The sequence below is a fragment of the Mobula hypostoma genome, chromosome 25, assembly GCF_963921235.1.
Source record: "Mobula hypostoma chromosome 25, sMobHyp1.1, whole genome shotgun sequence".
NCBI classification, from domain to species: Eukaryota; Metazoa; Chordata; class Chondrichthyes; order Myliobatiformes; family Myliobatidae; genus Mobula; species Mobula hypostoma.
This window is the reverse complement of record NC_086121.1, coordinates 8,277,369-8,301,138: the sequence shown is the minus strand read 5'-3', so window position 1 is coordinate 8,301,138 and position 23,770 is coordinate 8,277,369. Positions and strand designations below refer to the sequence as shown.

At 45.4% G+C, this 23,770-nt stretch overlaps 1 protein-coding gene across 9 annotated transcripts in view; it reads right to left on the bottom strand.

Moving 5' to 3' along the window:
• Positions 1 to 23,770, bottom strand: part of pik3cd (phosphatidylinositol-4,5-bisphosphate 3-kinase, catalytic subunit delta) — a 244,079-nt gene that overhangs the window by 26,750 nt on the left and 193,559 nt on the right. For all 9 annotated transcript variants that reach the window (XM_063033142.1, XM_063033145.1, XM_063033143.1 and 6 more), the window contains 7 exons: positions 21,158 to 21,379; positions 13,894 to 13,990; positions 8,436 to 8,566; positions 7,439 to 7,489; positions 5,762 to 5,929; positions 1,699 to 1,820; positions 1,170 to 1,313 (listed from right to left, as the gene is read on the bottom strand). In XM_063033142.1, coding sequence (XP_062889212.1) covers positions 1,170 to 1,313; positions 1,699 to 1,820; positions 5,762 to 5,929; positions 7,439 to 7,489; positions 8,436 to 8,566; positions 13,894 to 13,990; positions 21,158 to 21,379 — 935 coding nt within the window. The remainder of the gene's footprint in view (positions 1 to 1,169; positions 1,314 to 1,698; positions 1,821 to 5,761; positions 5,930 to 7,438; positions 7,490 to 8,435; positions 8,567 to 13,893; positions 13,991 to 21,157; positions 21,380 to 23,770) is intronic.

Sequence of the window (23,770 nt, the reverse complement as noted above, 5' to 3'; positions counted from 1 at the left end):
TATTATGCAGAGACTGAATTCCCTTGATTCCCCAAAGCCATCCTGTCATCCATGAGGAACAAGTCCAGAGGGTACAGATAACTCAGCCAGATGTGCAGTTCCAACATCAGTCAAGGAACTTAACCGTGTCCAAAAGAAAGCAGCCCGCTTGATTGAGGTTGTCCATCAATGTTGTGGCTCAGAAGTGAGGTTAGGGTTTAGGAAAAGGTAAGAGGGGGAGTTAGAGGTTAGGGGCCATAAATAGACAATAGACAATAGGTGCAGGAGTAGGCCATTCAGCCCTTTGAGCCAGCACCACCATTCACTGTGATCATGGCTGATCATCCACAATCAGTACCCTTTTCCTGCCTTCTCCCCATAAATGATGAGCCAGGGGCAGGAACCGGTGGTCAGAGTGCTTGAAGGCCAGTGATCCCCGGGGTTCAGGTCAGCAGGCGCTGAGGACAAAGACCAGCAATCCCCATGGTCAAGGACTGTGGCTGGTGGGCCCTAAGGATGAGGGCTGGTGACTCCCCAGTTCAGTAAGTCATGGGTCAGAGGTCTACGCAGACAGGAGGCACAAGAGCCAGTGTCCCTCCCAGGCTGGCAAGTCCTGTGGTCAGAAGTCCGTGTGAGTTTGGAGATTGAGGCTTGGAGTTCAAAGTCCTGTGACTGGCGAGCCTTGGGTCGAGACTGGAGGTGGAAGCCCAAAGGTCAAAGACTGAAGTCAGCGAATCCAGAATTCTGAGGCCTGATGTCTGCGAGTTTGAGAGTCTAGGGCCGAGGACTCTGGAGGTGACCTGTCCTGGGATTGTAGGCCTGTGTGTGTGTGTGTGTGTGTGTGTGTGTGTGTGTGTGTGTGTGTGTGTGTGTGTGTGGATGGGTAGGAGGAAGGGTGTGAAAGGTGCTATTTTGCTCTTGTTGCTGGAATGTGGGAGGATAGTGGAGCACCCTGAGGAAACCCATGCGATCACAAGGAGAACATACAGCTCCTCACAGAGGCGGAATCGCTGGTGCTGTAAAGTGTTGTGTGAGCTGCTGTGTTACTGAATAAAGACATCCTAATCATAAAAGCCTGCCCCTCCCTTACTCAACAACTGAAGAAAATTGGTGGATTCATTTCCAGGTTAATGATCACCCATCACCAGTGTTCGAAGGTACACGTTTAATTATATAGGATTTTTTTTTACCTGAGGTGCCAGAAAAGGAAATGTCCAACTTTTTTGTTGGTCAAAGCTCTCTCCAGTAGGAACTTGGTTAGCTCAGCATCCAGGTAGGGCTCATACTTCAACACCTGAACCAACTGCAGGAGATACTGGAGGAGATCTTCATCACTGAAAGGTCAATGGATAGAGCAAAACATGAATAAGATGATCAACCAATTAGAACATAGAACACAGAATGATCAACCAATTAGAACATAGAACACAGAATGATCAACCAATTGGAACAAAGAGAGAATGATCAACCAATTGGAACAGAGAACAGAGAATGATCAACCAATTAGAACACAGAACAGAGAATGATCAACCAATTAGAACATAGAACAGAGAACAGTACCAAGCTGAATGGAGTTCTGGACTTAAAGGGAATTGAAGAACAGAGCACAGAACAGCACAGTATATTTTTGGACATAAAAGTACACACTATCAGTGATAATAAATTTGATTCTGATTCAAATGAAGAGTGTAACACACCAATTTCCAAACCGTCACATACCTCAACTTCCTTAGACAGTCTATGGCCAGAGAGCGAACGTAACGGCTGGGGAAGCTGTAGTCCAGAAGCTCGAGTGCGTTTAGTGCAGACAATTCTTTCCATGACTGTAGGAGGTATATTACCTGGAAGATAAAGCGCACTCCAGCTGTAATGGGACTGGCCATTCTACACAAGCACCGTTGCTACTGTACTGCATCATATCCCAGACCACCTATTCCCAGTAAGCACACCAGTCAAGGAGGAGGTACAGGAGCCTGAAACATTTCAGGAACAGCTTCTTTCCCTCTGCCATCCGGTTTCTGAATGGACAACGAACCCATGAACACTTCCTCAGGATATTTTCCCTCTCTTTTTGCACTATTATTTAATTTATTTTTATATATACTTATTGTAATGTATTATTTTATTACTAGTATTGCAAAGTACTGTTGCTGTAAAACAACAAATTTCACCATATATTCCAGTGATATTAAACCTGATTCTGAAACAGAGAATAGCAACGGCTTTTATTCCAGTAAAACTCCAATCCTCCGCTGTCCAATTATTCATAAATCCCAATGGCCCAACAGGCGCTAATCTGTGCCCTTTCTCTCCCTTACACATGCTTCCATAAACAGAACAGGCCTGTTTCCTGGCCTCCTTGCCGCCTTTTAACCTAAGGGGTCCTGGTCCTTGGTCTCAGAGATCCCCGTGCGAGTCTGGAAGACAGGGTCCGAATGTCAAACCTGTGATGGGTGAGCCCTGGGGTCTAGGCCCGAACAGAGATTGGCGAATTTCAAAGTTGGAGGCCTGATGTCTACAAGTCTGAGAAATGGAAATCTATGGAAACGAATAAACAGTTGATGTTTTGGGTGGAGACCCCTCTTCACGAATGGGGAAGACACCAGACTAATTTGGGGGGGGGGGGGAGGAGAAGGAGGAGAGCTAGAAGGTAATAGGTGAAGCCAGGTGGGTGTGTGGTATCGAGCCAGAGAGAGCAGTGAGAGAGGGTTTCACTGAACTCCTGTCGAAAGGTAGGCATTCCTCAAAGAGACTTCGCAGTGGAGCAACAAAACATAAACATGAGAAACCCCTGCTTCCCATGCCCTCTTTAAACTCTCCGCGTTGGCAGGAAACTGCTGCACTGCAGTATGCAGAAAAGCGAATTAAAAGTGTTGGGAGTATCAATTGGAAAACATCCAGTTGGGGCGGCAAGGTAGTGTAGCTATTAATGTAACACCTCAGCAATCAGGGTTCAATTCCCGCTGCAGTCTGTAAGGGGTTTGTAGATTCTCCCTGTGACCGTGAGGGTTTCCTCTGGGTGCTCCGGTTTCCTCCCACAGTCCAAAGACGTACGGGTTAGGGTTCAGGCTAATAAGTAACACGGCAACACTCACGAGCTGCCCCCACCACACCCTCGGATTGTGTCGGTCGTTGACGCAGACGACCCGTTCCACTGTATATTTTTGATGTACGTGACAAACAAAGCTAATCTTTATCCAATATCTGGAAAAATTTCCAATCTGTCACCACCAGAGACCTGAGTATGCCCGGTTATCAGAGGCTTATGAAGATATTTATTTATTTATTGAGATACAGCACGGAAAAGGCATTCTGACTCTTTGAGCTGCACCGCCTAGCGATCACCTGATTTAATTCTAGCCTAATCATAGGACAATGTACAATGACTAATTAACCTACCAACTGGTACGTCTTCGGAATGTGGGAGGAAACCAGAGCACCCGGAGGAAACCCTCACAGTCACTGGGAGAACGTACAAACTCCCTCAAACACAGCAGGGAGTGGAACCCGGGTCACTGGTACGGTGAGGCGTTGTGCTAACCACTGCACTACTGTGGTGTCCTTAATGTGGCAAGATCTCTCAGAGCGCTTCACTGGGAGTTGGTGAGCAAGAATTAGGACTGAACCCCTCAAGCTGTTTGGGGGCAGATGACCAGTGATTTGGTCTGGGGGTGGGGAAGGCTCAAAGGAGAAGCTTAACGTTAAATAGTGAAGTAGGAGGGTTTGAGAGCAAGTTTGGGGCCCAGCAGGGAGTTGAAAGCAAGGGCAACGAGAGTGGAGTGGTTAACCTCAAGATACCCAGAGGGCCAGAACCAGAGGGCAGGAATCCTAGAAGCTTACAAGGATGGAGAAGGTGTCAGACGGAGGTAAGGTTGAAGGATTTCACAATAAGGACACAAATTTTAATTTGTAATTTCCTAGCGTCAAGTAATCCTGCAAAATCAGTCTTCTACTGAGCCTTCTGTAATTGCTTCTGTTAGCACGGAAATGGTGATAACGGGTTTGGGACTGACTGAAGCAGAACGTGGAGTCAAGCTGAGGACTGCTGCTGAGAGATGAGGGGTTAATTACTTCTGATTGAGTTTATGAAATGATGCAGCGAATATCCTGCAGAGAGGAAGCTCCCAGTCTCCAGATTAAAAATATCCGTCAAGCTAATGACCTTCGAGGCTGTGCGATGCAGCACATGGCCTCATTGTCAGGGATACAATGGAGAAAGGAGAGGAGTGAGAGAGGAGGGAGGGAGGGGAGGGATAGAGGGAAGAGGGGGAGACGGGTGGGAAAGGGGAGGGTTAAGTGGAGAGAGGAGTAAAGGGGAGGAGGGGGAAGGGGGTAGAAGGGGAAAGGGGCGAGGAGAGGAGGAGGAAAAGAGGATGAGGAGGAAAAGGGGAGGTGGGGGAAGGGGAGGAGGAGGGAAAGGGGAGGAGGAGGAAAAGGGGAGGAGGAGGAAAAGAGGAGGAGGAGACAGAGAGAGAGAGGATGGAGAGAGGGGGTGAAGAGAGGGGATAGGGGTAGAGAGAGGGGATGGGGGGTAGACAGAGGGGATGGGGGGTAGAGAGAGGGGATGGGGGTAGAGAGAGGGGATGGGGTGGAGAGAGGGGATGGGGAGAGAGGGCAGAGTGGGATAGGGGAGAGGGAGAAGGGGAGAGTGAGTGAATGAGGGAGAATGAGAGAGATAGAATGGGAGAGAGAGTATGCAAGAGAAAGAGAGACTGAGCGAGAGGGAGAGATGGGGGAAGGGGGAAGAGAGTGAGAGATAGAGAGAGAGAATGAAAGATGAAGAATGAAAGAGTGAGAATGTACATTTGGTGCAGAGCGTCAGGAGGGAACTCTGGATGTGTCCAGCAATGGCTGACACAATGCTGTGAGCTGCTGATTGGCCATTAGAATACCCACTGCATTTGTAACCACAGAATGAAAGCTTTTTAAAGCATCTAATTAAACTCAATCTGTACCTCGTTCATTCTGCAGATTCTCTCTCTCATTGTGCTGTATATTAACCAGGACAGTTTGCAGATGTAGATGTAGAGAGATGAAATAACTAAACGATCTTTTTCCCAGTTTTATATTTCCATCCAATTCCTTTCTTGGGAAGCTGCCCACACTTTTCCCCAGAAAACAGAAAAGTGAGAATACCCATGCCATCTTCCATCTGTTTGAGAACACCTGCCTTCCACACCCCTGGTGAACAGAGCAGTATGGTGTCCATGAAACTCTAATGGTCTTTGGCCAGCTTGAGAGTCAGACACTGAAGGTGCTGGCCAAATCAGCTACATTGGGCGTTGATATGCAAAAGATGATTGAACAACTGATCAGTCAGGTTTATGTTTCATATGAAACAGTTTTTCATGGAAGATTTATTTATTCTATTTTAAGTTAGAGATACAGGAAGTTAATGAGCCCACGCTGCCCAATCCTGCTGACCTGTTCGTCTTTTGACTATGGGAGGAAATCAGAGCACCTGGAGGAAACCCACACGGTCCTGGAGAGAACAGACAAACTCCTTACAGGACAGGCAGTGGGAATTGAACCTGGGTTACTGCTAACCGCCACGCTATCGTGCTGCCCCAAGAGGTTCCTCACAATATCACCGCACTGGAGAGCACAGTACAGTTCCAATAATCTGCTCTCTGTTTACTGATTATTTACCACTCCCAGTGATTCAATATCTGGCCAGTTGGGTGCGAACCTGCAATACACTTATCACAAGACTTTGACTGAGAACTCTTATACACAACCAGGTGACTGGTTATGCTGAGGGAATCTGGTCCCAATTTCCTACCTGAGCAACATCTTCATGTTTATTCCACTTGGTGACCGAGAGAAGCTTAGCAAGGGCATCGGGGAAATAGTCACGAACTTCGTATCTCAGCTTCCACACGAGGTCCTTCTCGTCTTCGAAAAACTCAGTGCACGTCTTCCGCTCCATTATCTCCCTCAGCTGGTATTGCTGTGGCATTGGTTGAGAGGGAACAATCAGTGCATAAGCACACACAATAGGTTCTGCAGGTACTGGAAATCCAAAGTAATACACACAAAAATACTGGAGGAGCTCAGTAGTCAGGCATCTTCTGGCTTCCTCCTTCCTTTCCAGTCCTGATGAAGGGTCTTTGCCCAAAACATCGACTGTTTATTCCCCTCCATTGATGCTGCCTAACCTGCTGAGTTCCTCCACCATTTTGTGTGTGCTGTAGTGCACATATCCTGTACAATTTCTTTTTCTCCTCTGCCTGTGAAAACCCCTTGTCCCCACCCAAAGCAGCCTGGTTTAGAGGGCACGTGCGATCACGAGAGGCTGGATGAACTTGGGTTGTTTTCTCTGGGGCGCCAGAGGCTGAGGGGAGATCTGATAGAGGTTTACACGATTATGAGAGGCATAGGTAGAGTGGACAGAGAATATCTGTTTGAAATGTTTAATACCAGAGGGAATGCATTGAAGGTGAGAGTGGGCAGGTTCAAGGGGGATGTGCAGGGTAAGTTTTTTTACTCAGACAGCGGTGGACGCCTGGAATGTGCTGCCTGGTATGGTGGTAGAGGCAAATATGTCCGAGGCTTTTAAGAGTTGTTTGGATAGCTACATGGATGTAAGGAAGACGGAGGGATATGGACATGGTATATGTAGGAGGGATTAGTGTTTGGGTGTTTTTGATTTGCTTTATGGCTGGTTCAGCACAACATTGTGGGCTGAATGGCCTGTTCCTGTGCTGTACTGTTCCATGTTCTACTGTTCAGGCATCCCATGCAAAATGCTGGAGGAACTCAGGCCAGGCAGCATATATGGAGAGGAATGGCTGAGATCCTTCATCAGGACTGAAGCGGCAGGGGAAGAAGCCAGAATAAGGTGGTGAGGGGAGGATAAGGAGAACAAGCTGGCAGGTGATAAAGTGAGACCAGGTGAGTGGAAAGCTAGGGGATGAAGTTAGAAGCTGGCAGGTGATAAGGTGGGAGAAGTACTGATGAAGAAGGAACAACACACACAAAAACGCTGGAGGAACTCAGCAAGTTGGGCAGCATCTATCTATGGAAATGTATAAACAGCCGATGTTTTGGGTCAAGATGCTTCATGAGGCCACAAGAAGGAGGAATCTGATTAGACAGGAGAGGGGACTACGGGAGGAAGGGGAACCAGAGGGAGGTGATGGGTAGGTGAAGAGAAGAGAAGGGAAGAGACAGGATACCTTGTGATCATTATACTATTCAAGCACTCTTTTTTTTCTCGTTTAGTTTTTCCAAAGGTGGTTTATTCAGTGATTACAGTATCACAGCAATACAATATTACAGTACCCCCTGATGCATATTAGTTACAGTTTCAAATTACAACATGGTCATAACAGGATGGGAACTTGAGTTCTGTTCAAGGCTCTTGACCTGAAAGTTTAACCCTGTGTCTGTTTCTGGAGATATTGCCTAAACTGCCAAGTGCTTCCAGCATTTGGTGTTTTCTATTACAGGAACTTACCTCTTGCTGTGTTGCCTTCAGACGCTCTCCATTTCTCCCCAAGTCAAGAATCTAGAGGGGACACAATAAATGTCGCACTCATTACAATAGGATAATCTAAAAGATTTCAACTTTGGGAAGCATGTTTGGCCACTGTTGAAAATTTCCACCTGTAGCTGGGATATAATTCCCAGAATATGGCGTCTGAAGCAGTGAGTGATTTTCTAAGTCTGGGTCAGCAGGTGGCTTGGAGAAGCGGAGGGATCTGTTACCTGTGCAGGTGAACTGGGTTGGGTTGCAGGTGCAGGGACAACCCATGCGTTGTCTGGGCTGGTGAGAGCACAGAGGAAAGGGGAGGTGGAACCAACCAGGGGATTGTGCTCTCCTCGGCCATTCGGCATCTCTGGCTGTGGGCTCAGAATTGAGACATATTCCACAACTGAATGTTCTGCGTGTTGTGAAGACTGGTGCCTGGGGAAAGGCTCCCTACACCTTGGTCAGAAGAGGATAGGAGAAAGGCTAAAACTGTGATGCACAAGGAATATCCAGAATTCCATTGGCTTCAAATCACAATGTAGTAGAGGCACTGGGAAAAATCACATTCCTCTCTCTTGTTGGATTAGATTTATAATTAGTTAATTTCCCCATAGTTTAACTTTATTATGATTGTTTCTATTTTTATATAGTTGCCTCTGTATACACAATTGCTCAGTGTGTTTCCTGGTGGATATAGTTCCTCTGCACATTACTTAGCTCAGTGATCAAGTTTACTGTCATTCAGCCTTATACATGTATACTAACAAATGAAACGATGTTCCTCCAGATCAAGGTGCACAACAGAGTACATATAACTCACACACACCACATAAAGTGATATTATAATCAAATATATTCAAATATATTCCATAAGTCTCCCAACCCTATATATTTTCCAGTGAACCACCCCAACTTTAGGGCCTCCCGTTGTTTCTCAGTTTCTGAGAAACCACTCCAAAGGTCAGACCCAGCCGGCACTTACCTTATCGATGGACGGGTAGTAGATGGGGTGGGGTACCACAGTTTGGAAGCGGATATTTAAGGCGGCAGTGCTGTCGGTGTTTGGGTTACTCTGCACGGTACCCATCGGGTTCAGTAGCTCTCCCTTTTCATCTGCAAAACAGAGAGGATGTGTATAATCAACAGAACCGAAAGATGACTTATAAAGATAATATCTTAATAAGATAACTCATCTTAAGTCCGATAGCGTAGAGGTTATTATAGCACAATTACAGCGCCAGCCACGCAAAGACGTACGGGTTGGTAGGTTAGTTGGTTATATGGGTATAATTGGGTGGTGTGGACCAGTGGGCCAGTGCTGTATCTCTAAGTAACTAGATAGACAGACAGATAAATAGATAATAAACAAATACATCGATAGACAATTCTGATTTGATGGAGAATGGACATGAAATCACAGAGGAACATCTAGAGAAATTTCTGAAACGCCCATCCACTGCTGCCATTACTGTGTGGTCAGGAATCTTTTGGAGGGTAGGCCTCAAAATCCCCGGCCTTGCCTGCTTTTGGTGACCAAGAAGGAGGTCGAATCATTCGGCAGAGATGCCGCTCAGTACTCGGTGTCGGAGAGCTGATCAGAGCTTGGAGTTTTCGGATGACTCAGAGTCGGATTGTGGTCGGCATGGCAGGGAGAGTTTTTCTTCCTTCTCCCGTCTGCGTGAGATGTGGGACATTTGAGAAACTTTGAACTTTACTGTGCTCATGGACTTCTTCATCAAGTTATGGTATTGTGCACTGTTGTAACTATATGTATAATTATATGGTTTTGTCAGTTTTTTCAGTCTTGGTTTGTCCTGTGTTTTGTGACATCACACCGGAGGAAATAATGTATCATTTCTTAATGCATGCATTACTAAATGACAATAAAAGGGGACTACGTGTCTCCATAATTTAAATAGATAGTAAACAAATACATCGATAGATAAATAGATAAGTAAACAGATAAATATATAGATATACAAATAAATAATAAATGAATGAATGATTGATTGATTGATTTAGGGGTAGCCAGATAGCTTAGCTTTCTTTGCAACACAATGACAGCACTAATGATCCGTCAGACCTTCCACTCCCATGGTGCCCACTGCGATGGGAGATTTAATACTATGTTTTTGAAGGTGCCACATTAGCAGAGTGGTCAGCATAACACCATTACACTGCCAGTGACCAGGGGTTCAATTCTCACTGCCGACTTTAAGGAGTTTGTACGTTTTCCCCTTTGTGATTGCAAGGATCAGTATACAACTCTGAGATCTGTCTTCTCACCGACAGCCATGAAGCAAAGAAAACCATGGAACCTGTTCAAAGAAAAAGACATCAACCCTGCCCCCAATCACCATGCTTCATCTGGGTACTCCAGTTTCCCTCCGTTTTCCAAAGGTGCACATGGGGGCTCGTTGGGCTAGAAGGGCCTGTGACTGCGCTGTATCTCTTAAATAAAAACAAAAATATCCCTAAACCTTCATCTAGCCCTTCCACATTCAGACCGGTCACAGAACTGTAATTGTTGGGCGAGACCCACTTCTCTGATGCAGTCAGGTCACGGCCTACTGAGTAAGAGTGAGGTTGCAGCAGAGATCAGCAAATTTGCTGCTGTGGGAAGTTAAGCTCAGAGTTCCAGGAACAGCAGAGAGGTCACATCTGCAGCTGACACACTCTGTTGCCACGGGCCAGTGCGCATGTTGCAACAAGGCAAGGATTAAGGTCAATGTCCGGGCAAGGATAGCTTACAGACAGAGTGCAGTTAACCCAGGCAGCAAAGGTCTTTGAAGACACAAGAGATTCTGAAGATGCTAGAAATCTAGAGTAGCACACACAAAATGCTGGAGGAACTCTGCGCGTCAGATCAGGCAGCGTCTATGGAGATGAATAAACAGCTGCGTTTTGGGCCGAGGCACTTTCTTCAGGACGGAAAAGGAAGGGGGAAGAAGCCAGAATAAGAAGGGTTGGGGGGCGGGGAGGGAGGGAAGGAGTACAAGTTGATAGGTGATAGTTGAGACCAAGTGAGAGGGAGGGTGGATGGTGTTTGGGGTGGGGGAGGAAATGAAGTGAGAAGCTGGGAGATGATAGGTAGAAAATGATAAGCGCACTGAAGAAGATAGGAGAGGAGAGTGGACTATGAATGGTCTTTGAAGAGTACAGCTTCCTTTTGTACATCAGGGGACCGGAGCCATTTGACATAACGGAGACAAGGGTGCAAACGATGGATTCTAAGGTGACATTTACTATTGGTCAGTTACTTTACTAGTTCTAAAGTATTATTGGCCTTTCATGTGTAGATTCTATTGGCCATTAATACCTGCATTATCGTGGTGTGATTGATTGGTGATTATGTAAATAAGGAATTTGAACATATACAAGGTTAGTCAATAACGATATCCAACTAGCCAATCCCATATAAAAATGGCATTTCTTTGTTCAAATTTTAGATCAGTGTAGTGACAGCAACCATGCTGTTCTCCTTGTGCACAAGTGAATAAAAGAGTATGAGTTGTCAGAATCCAGTTAATCAGTGACAATACCGGCATTCCATTGGTCATGTAAACACAGGGAGCTTCAGGTAACGGCTAACAGGGCAATGCTGGACAACTTGTACTTAAATCAAAGATAAATTTGTATTTCTATAGGTTCCCTCACATCCCAAAATGCTTCACACTGCTGCAGTGTAGGAAATGTGGCAGCCATTTTGTTTTTATGAGTAGGACCTCACAAGTAGATGGCAGGTTAATCAGTAGGACAAGATGCTGGGCCCACTCCTAGGCCCCTTCTTGAAATTGTGCCTTGGGATCTCTGAAATCCACCTGACCAGAAAGATGCAGCTCACCCCACCTCAAATGATATAGCACTTCCTTGGTGCTGCACTGGACTGCCATGATATTCGGGGCAGGGTGAGGGTCAATATTCTGGGGCGGCCGAATTTTCTGACTGAGGCACAAGGGAGCCGATCTCTATGCCATGGCTGACACTCTGCCCAAATGCTTTGATGTTTTATAAAAAGTCCAAGCTGACTCTACACCCTCACAAGTTTAAACTATGGCAACACACACAAACTGCTGGAGGGACCCAGCAGGTCAGTCAGCATCTACGGAAATGAATAAACAGTCGACGATTCAGGCCAAGACCCCGTCTTCAGGACTGGAAAGGAAGGACGCCAGAGTAAAAAGGTGGGGGGAGGGGAAGAAGGACAGCTGGAAGGTGATAGGTGAAGCCAGGTGGGTGGGAAAGGTAAAGGGCTGGAGATGAAGGAATCTGACAAGAGAGGATAGTGGACCACAGAAGAAAGGGAAGGAGGAGGAGACCCAGGGGGAGGTCACAGGCAGGTATGAAGAGGTTAAGAGACCAGAGTGGGGAATAGAAGAAGAGGGGAGGGGAAGGGAAAATAAAATTACCGAAAGGAGAAATTGGAGACTACCCAGACAGTTTAGTGCATGGGTTCTGACTACACAGTTGCTGAGTTAAAATGACACCTATCACTAAACTAAAACCATTACTTCTATATGAAAATAACTCGAACAATTCAGAACTCTATTAATCACTCAACACACGTGTGTTGCTTGAATTTTCAGCATCTGCAGAATTCCTGTTGTTTCTATTAATCACTCGTTGTTTATATTTATGTGGAATTAATTCTCACCAAACACTTTGCTGACACATTCCTTGTATAATCTTCCGTTAATACTGAACTACTAATAATAAAAGACCTTTGAACGAGGATTTGTCGGGCTGATCAAACTCATCCTTTCACAGGTAACTTTACCACTCAAGAGTTGAGTTATTTCTTTCAACTATGTTCGCGAACAAACATTTCCCAATCTCCATCCTAGATCTGCCTTTATTTTTATTTTAAAAATTTTATTTGGAGACATAGCAGGGAATAGACCCTTCCGGCGTAATGAGCCACACTGCCCAGCAACCCACTTATTTAACACCAGCCTAAACACAGGACAATTTACAATGAACAATTAAGCTTGGATTGCATTCTGGGATCATTGTGAATCTTAAACTACCGTATATTCTATTTGTAATAATTTTTTTTCGGGATACATCAAGGCAACAGGCCCAATGAGCCCACACCGTCCAATTACACATAGCTGCTGGATGATTAGATTAGCTTTATTTATCACAGGTACATCGAAACACACAGATAAATGCAACGTTTGCGTCAAAGGCCAACACAGTCCAAAGCCGTGCTGGGGGCAGCCCGCAAATGTCGCCACGCTTCTGGCACCAACATGGCAAGCCCACAATCTCTAACCCTAACCCGTTATGTCTTTTTGGAATGTTGGAGGAAACTGGAGCACCCTGAGGAAACCCACACGGAGAATGTACGACCTTCTTACAGACAGCAGAGGGAATTGAACCCCAGTCTTCCAATCACTGGTTCTGTAAAGTGTTAACGCTAACTGCTACACTACCATACCACCTCAAAGGTCCTTCTCAAAGCTGTTGGCCACAATGACAACTTTCAGACACTTCAGCCAGCCTCCCCCACCGTCATGCCGAGAAAGGGCGAGTTGCCGCCTCCGGCAATCTGGCCAGGTGTCGAACACCTTTTCCATGTAACATTTAGTAGATAAGGTGGGTGGTACCAGCCTTTTCCCCAGGGCAGGGGGAGCCCAGATCTCAGGGGCAGGGATTTAGGGTGAGATGGGAAAGATTTAAAAGGGACCCGAGGGGTGACTTTTTCACGCGGCGGGGTGACATGTGTATGGAATGAGCTGCCAAAGGAAGTGGTTGATTCAGGTACAGTAGCTTAGTATGACGCTGTTACAGCTTGGAGCTTCTGGTACGTATCTATCAATGATTCAAGAACAGCTTCTTCCCCTCTGCCATCAGATTTCTGAACGGACATTGAACCCATGAACACGACCTCACTATTTATTTATTTCTATTTTTGCACTTTTTAATTTAACTAATATATATATATAAAACCTACTGTAATTCATGTTTTTTTCTCTCTATTGTCATGTTTCTCTCATTGTGCTGTTGCCGCAACGTTAACAAATTTCACAACATGTGCCGGTGATATTAAACCGGATTCTGATCCTCCGTAAGAAAGTTTGTATGTTCTTCTGGTGTGTGCATTGGTTTCCTCCGGGTGCTCCGGTTTCCTCCCACAGTCCAAAGACGTATCGGTTAGTAGGTGAACTGGTCACTGTAAATTGTCTTGTGATTAGGCTGGGGTTAAATTGGTGGCTTGCTGGGCGCTGTGGCTTGGTGAATGGAAGGGCCTGTCTGTGCTGCACCTCTGAATAAATAAACAAGTTAAGAAGCATTTGGACAGATAGAAGCATGGGAGGGGCTTAGAGGAATAGGGGCTGAATATGTAATTGGGAGGGGTACTTTGGTCGGCACGGGTTTGCTGGGCTGAAGGGCCTGGATCTGGGCTATATTCCTCAATGACTCTACGTGCGCCTTACCCGGCACTGACGGCCACGTGTATAACCAAACATCACCGGTCTTCAGCTGGTCCTTGTAATCAAATACCATGGTGTTCACCCACGCTATCGGGCAGTCCTGCAGGGGAATAGGAAACACTCCTGTCAATAGAAGTTCCAGGATCAATAAAGTTGGATCTTATTCTGAAGCTGCAAGTTGAGCACATTATTGTTTGTTCAGCAGACAGGCAGACTATTCAATAAGGGAATACATTATTTACATCCGGCTTTATCTCTAGGTCACCCAATGAATTTTTGTCCTATTCTTTATATGTATTTGTTTTTAAACAACTATAATCTCGCAAATCAAACACAAAAGCAATTGCCTGCAAGATCATGAATGAAACATGACGATAGCAATTACTGGATTGCTTCAAAGGTTTGTCCAGGTGCTTCCTGTTGTGAGTCTGACTTGGTACCACGTCTGAGCTGCACAAGTTGACCATCTCCATTTCGAGCAATAAAGGAGAATTTGGACCTCAAAGTCCAGGGACCACCAGCATCCCCTGGGATAATGTGGTCTTACACGTGCTGTGTTGGACTGGGACACCTCAGGAAGAGTGAAATATCGACCTTACTGTACATACAAGTCCATCATTAAGGACCCCCACTACCCAGGACATACCCTCTTCTCACTGCTACCATCAGGAAGGAGGTATGGGAGCCTGAAGGCACACACTCAATGATTCAAGAATAGCTTCTTCCCCTCTGTCATACAATTCCTAATGGACATTGAACCTTGAACACTACCTCACTACTTTTTTATTTTCTATTTTTTGCAATACTTATTTAACTTCATAGATATATATACACACACACACACACACATATATAATAATAATACTTTTTTCTCTCTATTATCATGTATTGCATTGTACTGTTGTCACAAAGTTAACAAATTTCATGATATATGCCGATTATATTAAACCTGATTCTGATTCTGAATCAACAGTTCCCTCTGTCCCTGTTAAGTCAAAGTCAAGTTTATTGTGATATGCACAAGCACATGTCAGAAGAGTGAAATATTGACCTGAATTAAACATGCAGGTAAGTTGGAGGCAAGTTTCTTTACGCAGAGAGTGGTGAGTGTGTGGAACGCCCTGCCAGGGATGGTGGTAGAGGCAGATACATTAGGGGCATTTAAAAAACACTTAGATAGGTACAAGGATGATAGAAAATGGAGGGCTATGTAGGAGGGATGGCTTAGATAGATCTTAGAGAAGGTTAAAAGGTCAGAACAATATTGTGGGCCGAATGGCCTGTACTATGTCTATACATGTTCCGTGTATGCACAAGTGCAAAGAAAAATGCGAACACAGCTGCATCACAGGCAGGGCACCTGATACACAAAAGTCACAAGAACGACAAATTAAACATAAATTATGCAAAATTAGACAAGAAAAAAAATGAAAAGAACAAAATAAACATCCGGTGTTGCTGTACTGAGTAGTGATTAGGGTTGTGAAGGATGGTTCAAAAACTGACTGTTTGGAGGAAAGTTGCTGTTCTTGTACCTGGAGATGTGGGGTTTAAGGCTTCTGCCCAATTCCCCCAGCTGATAGCTCACTGCACTCCCCACCTCCATCAGCAAGGCAACAGGCATTTAAACTCAGCTTTCCTCAACTAGGACAGAGGAAGGTCAGAGAGATGAGAGGGAGCTAAACAAGGATCTTGTCATGGAGTTTCCTCCCTCTGAACTGCAGACGTGGGGCAGAAAGATTCAAGATTGTCTAACGTCATTTCCAGTACACAAGTGTAAAGGAAAACAAAATAATTGTTACTCCGGATGTGATGCAGCACTAAAAAAACACAATAAAATAATGAACACAATAATAAAAACACAATAAATATAAATATGTAAGATAGCTTATATACAAAGATTGAATGTATGTCCATAAATTTATCCTCGGCACAAGATAAATCTGTGGATGGGCTGGGAACATTCTGCAAGTGTCACCATTATAGGAAAGAAGTGGTTAAACTGGAAAGAGAGCCAAAAAAGTTTACGAGGATGTTGCTGGGACTAGAAGGCCCGAGCTATAGGCAGAGATGACCAAGCCCTATCTGTATTCCTTCAACATTCAAGATTCAAGTTTATTTATCACAAGTACATCAAAAACATACGGTGAAATGCTTCGATTGAGTTAACAACCAACACACCCGAAGGGTGTGGTAGGGCAACCAACGAGAGTCACCACACATTCTGGTGACAACATAGTTCAACAAAACACCATGCAGCCAACATATAAAGGACAACAGCAAAACAAGCCCCTTTCCTAACCCCCCCACCCGCATCCACACATACACACACACACACACACACACACACACACAGACAAGCAGGTCTCCTACCCCAGCACAGGCCACCTCTGGGGCTTCCGACCTCCAGAATGTGGCCCAGGACTCACAAACATCGCGCCTCTGACCACTGGACTTGCTGACCAAGGGGCTTCAATCTTTGGACTTTGACCTCCAGACCAGACTCACAACATTGGGCCTCCGACCTCAGTACCTGGACTTGCTGACCTCTGGGATTCAACCCCCGGACTGACTGACCTCTGGGCTTCAGCACTAGGACCTGCTGATAACGGGCCTTCGACCTCAAGGACCGTCGACCAACCTCGGACCTCTTGACTTTGGATCTCTGACCCCGACAGGGTAAAGTTCAGATTCAACCTAGCCATGGGTGGGTAAGGGATTGATCCAAGCAAGGGATCCTCAAGTAATATCCACTACACTGCAGCCTCTCCTTACACAGTAGTAAAGCACAGTATATCAGGTATCCATGTCTGCTGTACTGCATGTGCAATTACAGATAAAACACTTTGCATGAATCAGTGATGTATAAAGTTGCACATATAAACACTCACTCACGCCACAGACACACACACACAGCTGTACATATAACTCTTTACTACAAATTATATGGCTTTAAGTTCTATTACATAATATTTGTTATCTCAGTATTATGCAAACAATGATTAATTTCTTTACAGAGTTAAATGAAGTAACGATCGTTTCTGGGCTGTTTTGCAACACTCAGGAAATTCATCTGGTGCCCCTCTTTGCCTTAATTGGGCAAGGCATTTGGAAGGACAGTGTGGGCAGATGGGATTAATATTTCATTTCCTTCCCTCTCCCCTCTTCTTCTATACCCCATTCTGGCCTCTTACCTGCCTATTACTTCCCCCTCGGTCCCCTCTACCCCTTTCTCCACGGTCCACTCCTCTCTACTCAGATTCCTTCCTCTCCAGCTCTTGACCTTTCCCACCCACCTGGCTTCACCTATCACCTTCCAGCTAGCCTCCTTCCCCTTTCCTCCACCCTTTTAGTGTGGGATTTTCTCCTGGCCCCTACCATTTCAGTCCCGAAGAAGGGCCTCGGCCCAAAACGACGGCTGTATATTCACTTCCGTAGACGCTGCCTGACCTGCTGAGTTCCTCCTGCATTTTGTGTGTGTGTGTGTGTGTGTTGCTTTGGATTTCCAGTATCTGCAGACTTCCTTGTGTTTGTGATTAGTACTGGTGGAGAAAGGGCTAGCATGGGCTAGATGGACCAAATGGCCCACCCCTGCGCTGTTCACATCTGTAACAGCACCCATCGTGTGGCATCCCTTGGGTCCAGAGGTCATGGGCTCTGATTCCCATTACCCCACCCCTTGGGCAGTTGGGGGGGGGGGGAGGTGACTGGGGTTGCTGCACCTGGATGGGCTTGTGGGGAGCGGGTGGAAATCAGTCTGGGTTTAGTCTGTTCTGTCAGGTCGAGGTAGCTACCTCAGATTTCACTTATGACACAGGGATGGCACAGCAGCACAGTGATCAGCGTAACTCTACAGTGCCAGCTGTATGATCAGCATTTGATTTCTGCCATCATCTGTAAGGAGTTGTACATCCGTCCCGTGACTGCATGGGTTTCCTTCCACATTCAAAAGAAATACAGGCTAGGGTTACTAAATTGTGAGCCTGCTATGCTGCATTTCACTATATGTTTCGATGTACATGTGACAAACACAGCTAATCTCATTGATCTTTTGTTGCAGTTTCTAGGAAGTTGGTAAGGGTGTGCTTAGACTATTGCCCATAGCCTTGGTCACCCTGTTATAGGACAGATATCATTAAAGTGGAAAGCATTTACCAGGACGTTGCCTGAGTTACAAGGAGAGATTGTGTAGACGAGGAACACAGGAGACTGAGGGGTGACCTGAAAGAGCTTGGTAAGACCATGAGGGTCATAGACAATCATCATCATCATGTGTCGTGTCACATGGACAATAGGGTGCTAAAAGCAAGAGAGTATTAGTTTAAGATCAGAGGTGAGACATTTATAAGATAAACCATAGAACATAGAACAATACAGGCCCTTCAGCCCACAATGTTGTGCCAACCTATAACCTTACTCCAGCTTCCCTCCTTCGTAGCCCTCCATTTTTCATGTGGCTATCTAAGAGTCTCTAATATATATACTTCTTCCACCACTCCTGGCTGTGCCAGGGACATCCGGGGCAGATTCTTCATGCAAAGGGCGATACATATTTGGAATGAGCTGCCAGAAACAGTGTTTGAGGAAGGGGCATTCAATTCATCATCATCATTTTGTGCCATGTTGTATGATGTAAGTGATCACGGTCTTTCATTGACCGTGATTGTTCTTGGCAAATTTTTCTACAGAAGTGGTTTGCCATTACCTTCTTCTGGGCAGTGTCTTTACAAGACGGGTGACCCCAGCCATTATCAATACTCTTCAGAGATTGTCTGCCTGGCGTCTGTGGTCACATAACCAGGATTTGTGATATGCACCGGCTGTTCGTACAACCATCCACCACCTGCTCCCGTGACCCTGATCCAAAAGGGTGGGGGGGGGGGGGGAATTTCGCCTTGCCCAAGGATGACCGGCAGGGATGGAGTGCCATACACCTTCTTTGGTAGAGATGTATCTCCACCCCACCAGCCGGCACATTGGCAACATTTAAAAGCTGTCTAGATACTGCCTAGATTCTGGTCAGGTCACTCGTCTGAGTGCTACTGGTACCATGTAACCCCAGTACTACCTGTTGTATGGTCGGGTGGTCAGCGACTAAACCGAACTGGCTCCCCCACCAAGCTTGCCTGGTGAGGAGGGTGGCTAGACACCATGCAGGATGAAAAACAAGACCTGTCAAAGGGTGGATGAACCCTCTCGTAGGGTCAACGGCCATCTAGCAAACACGTGCCCTGAAGCACGGAAAGGGCATCCCTTGCATCGAAGCTTGGTCTGGCCGTTCACTGCAACAGAACTTCCCCCAGCTGTCTTGGACCCCACCATGCCGCTGGATCCGGGAGGGGATGTCGAGAGGGTGGGTCTGGACCTGTGCAACCCCCTACTCACCTAAAATCCATTCACGCACAGGCTGTTCCCTTCTGAAGAGTGGGGTACCACTCCACTAACTGACTGAAAGGAACCGTTGTCATCCTATGGGATGGATAGCCAGAGAGATACGTAGATGGCTAGGAGAGGTTCAGAGGGCTATGGGCCAAAGGTGCAAAGGCGGGACCAGCTCACTGGGTGTCATTTGGGCCAAATGGCATGTCTCCAAGCTGTAAGACTCCCAAACTGTCAGTACGTTGGCAGGACCACACATTGTGCCCAATGTCGAACACCTGTGAGATAACAATCCCCCACAAGTCTCCGAAAGGTATGACATGTGGGCAGTCCTCTGTGACCCCAATGAGGGAACTGACCTGGGAGATCGGGATGACCCTGGCCAAACATCTGAAGTGAGTCAAAGTGACCTGGAAACCGTTGGCAAACTGTTTTATTATTGTCACTTGAACCGAGGTACAAAACTTTGTTTTTCGTGTGATCTCATCACATCAGTACATCGATGCAATACAAGGGAAAAGGGAAAAGCCAATAATGGAAAGCAGAACACAGTGTTACGATTATAGAAAAAGTGCAATGCAGGTAGACAGTGAGGTGCAAGTCTGTAATGAGGTAGACTGTGAGGTCAAGAGACCATGTTAAAAAGTCTATTCAGGGGTCTGTTAACAGTGGGACAGAAGCTGAACTTGAACTTAATGGTATGTACTTTCAGGCTCTGGGGGCGGGGAAGGGGAGTTCTGATGGGAAATAGAGTGTGTTGTGTAATTGGATTTCACTCAAAAAAAAGACTGACTAAAACTCTAACTAAAATGATCTAAAAACATTAATTACTTCTCTTCAATACAAGAGATTCTGTAGATGCTGGAAATCCAGAGTAGCAAATACAAAATGCTGGAGGAAATCAGCAGGTCAGGCAGAATCTTTGGTGGGGAATAAACCATCAACGTTTCAGGTTGAGGACTGGAGAGGAAGAATTATTTCTCTTCCCACAGATGCTGCCTGACCCACTGAGTTTTTCCACCATTTTCTGTTCTTTGTTTGGATTTCCATATTTTCAATATGTATTGTGACTATGTATGACTGAAATCCACCATGCTTATTGACTGCTGCGATGTTAACTAAACCATCATTAAAGACTCCCATCTCCCAGGACATGCATTCTTCTCATTGCTACCCTCAAGGTGGTGGTACAGGGGCCTGATGACACACACTCAATGTTTTAGCAACAGCTTCTTCCCCTCCACCATCAGATTTCTGACTGAACAAATAATTCATGAACACCACTTTACCATTTTTTTCATTGTTTGTTCTTTTTTTGCACTACTTATTTATTTAATGTTCTTTACACACTTCTTATTGCATTTTATACTTTTTACTATTCTGTATTACAATGCAGTACTGCTGCAAGACAACAAACTTCAGGACATACACCAGTGATATTAAACTTCATTCTGATTCTAATACGACCATAAGATATAGGAGCAGAGTTAGGCCGTTTGTTCACGGCTGATCTGTTTTCCCTCTCAGCCCCAATCTCCTGCCTTCTCCTTGTATCCCTTCATGCCCTGATAATTCAAGAATCTACCAACCTCTGCCTTAAATATACCCAATGACTTGACTTCCACAGCCGCCTGTGGTGCTGAATTCCAAAGATTCAAAACTCTCTGGCTAAAGAAATTCTTCCTCATCTCTGTTCTAAAATGCCCTTCGGTCGCGGAAATTGCATTCATGCAATTAAACTTCTTTCTCAAGCACAGCACCAAGTCTTTTGCAAAGTCGTCATAACGATGAATTTACCTGAATGCAACCAGGTGAAAAACCATCCACTTGGATCGTGTACTTGTCTTTCACCACCACAGGTTACGGATTGGCAGCAGACCGAACTTACCGCTCTCTTTGATTTCTTCTTTGTCGACCGAGCCTTTTTGGCCTTTTCGATCACCGCGTACAAAGCAAAACAGAGGCGCGTCATCCGTGGAAGGTCACAGAAATTGATGTCAAACTCCAGGTTCTGATTCCACAGAGGCTCAGAGCTCACGTTGACCTCTTGGCTGTAGACCGTCTTGCAGAGCATCTCACTCCCGTGAAACAAGCCAGCTTGGACGACAAGCTGTGGTAAAGAGAAGGACAGTTAAACAATAAGCAGCAAATAACTGGAGTGGTAAATGGTCTCCAACTATATCTACAAGCAAGCTGGTTTAATCCTCTAGATCACCAGTGGATAAATCAACATGTACTTTCCTTAGTAACTATCATAATTCAAACTGGGCTTTTCTCTTTGAAGCGATGGAGGATGAGGGGTGATTTGATAGAGGTGTACATGATAAGAGGTGTAGATCAGTCACAAACAAGAGAAAATCTGCATTTGCTGGAAATCCAAGCAACACACACACACACACACAATGCTGGAGGAACTCAGCAGGCCTGGCAACATCTATGGAAAAGAGTACAGTCGACATTTCGGGCGAGACCCTACATCAGTCCCAATGAAGGACCTCGGCCTGAATCATCTTTTCCATAGATGCTGCCTGGCCTGCTGAGTTCCTCCAGCACTGTGTGTGTGTTGAAGAGGCAAAGATCAAGTGGATAGGCAGAGACTTTTACCTCAGGGCAGAAATAGCTTATACCAGGGGGAGTAACTTTCAGGCAACTGGAAGAAAGTATAGAGGGGATGGCAGAGGTAAGTTTTTTTTACACAGAGAGTGATGAGTGTGTGGAATACCCTGTCAGGGGTGATGGTGGTGACATATACATTAGGGGGCATTTAAGAGACGCTTAGATAAGCACGTGGATGATAGAAAAATGGAGGGCTATGTAAAAAAGTTCAAAGTACATTTGTATAGGAGGGAAGGGTTAGATTGATCCAGGAGTAGGTTAAAAGGCTAGCACAAGATTGTCGGTCAAGGGGCCTGTACAGTGCTGAGGTGTTCTATGTTCTGAGCTCTGTGTTAGAATCCGATCCTGAGCAATGAGGGCAGTGCATATGGAATTGGATCCAAAGGCCCAGCTACATCTGCTGAAATCCATATTATTAAAAATCATTTCAACTGTTTCTAAATGTCTTCAACAATCAAAATGAGCTTAACTAGATTTTAAAAAGTATTTAGAAATGCGTTAAACCGATTTAGAAGAGTACAGGCCCTTCGGTCTACAATCTTGTGCTGACTTTTTAGCCTACTCTGAAATCAATCTAACCCCTTCTTCCTGCATAGCCCTCCATTTTTATATCATCTATCTGCCTGTCTAAGGGCCTCTTAAATGCCCCTAATGTATCACCTCTGCCACCACCCCTGGCAGGGCGTTCCATGCACCCAACACTCCCTGTGTAAAAAAACTCTGATATCCCGCTGTATCTTCTTCCAGTCACCCTAAAATTATGCCCCCTCACATGAGCCATTTCCACCCTGGGGAAAATGTCTTTGGCTATCCTCTCTATCTATATAGGGTGAGGTTAGACAGGCTGGCTTTTTTATTCTTTTCTCACTTTCCATTTCAGATTTCCAACACCTGCAGTTTTTTTTTTGACTTTCAGTTGCTTAGGTGCAAAGACCAAAGCTGTACACAGTCCTCCATGTGTTCATCTTGCACTGAGAACCCTTAAACTGATCAACCAATTGCACTTCGTTACAAAGGTGTTTATAACTGAGTCAGTTTCTGACTGAGACATAATTCAATTAAACAACAGTCATCCTGGAGGAAAAAAGGACTGAATGGCTTGCGGGCACAACTTCCTGTAATGAGTAACATTTAGCCAAACTATATTCAAGTTGAGGCAAGTCAATTTTATTGTCACATGTACAAATACCTAAGACCATAAGACACAGGAGCAGAATTAGACCAGTTGGCCCATTGAGTCTGCTCTGCCATTTGATCATGGCTGGTTTATTTTTCCCCTCAACCCTATTTTCCTGCCTTCTCCCCGTAACCTTTGACACCCTTACTAATCACGAATCTACCAACCTCCGCTTTAAATATATCTGATGACTTGGCATCCACAGGCGTCTATGCCAAAGAATTCCACAGATTCACCACCCTCTGGCTAAAGAAATTTCTCAACATCTCTGTTCTAAAGGGACGTCCTTCTATTCTGAGGCTGTGTCCTCTGGTCCTAGTCTCACCCACTATTGGAAACATCTTTTCCACATCCACTCTATCCAGGCCTTTCAATAATCAATAGGTTTCAATAACAGCCCCCCTCATTGTTTTAAACTCCAGCATGCACAGTCTCAGAGCCATCAAGGGCTTCTCGCACGTTAACCCTTTCATTCCTGGGATCATTCATGTGAATCTACTCTGGACTCTCTCCAAAGCCAGCACATCCTTTCTCAGATAAGGGGCCCGAAAACATTGAAGTACAGGTACAACGGAAAAACTTGCTTACAACTGAATCAGAGGTAGGTAGAGACAGCACACAGGACAAATAGCACAGAGCATCATAGGAAGTCATTCCTGCCTGTGGCCATCAAACTATACAACTCCTCCCTTGGAGGGTCAGACACCC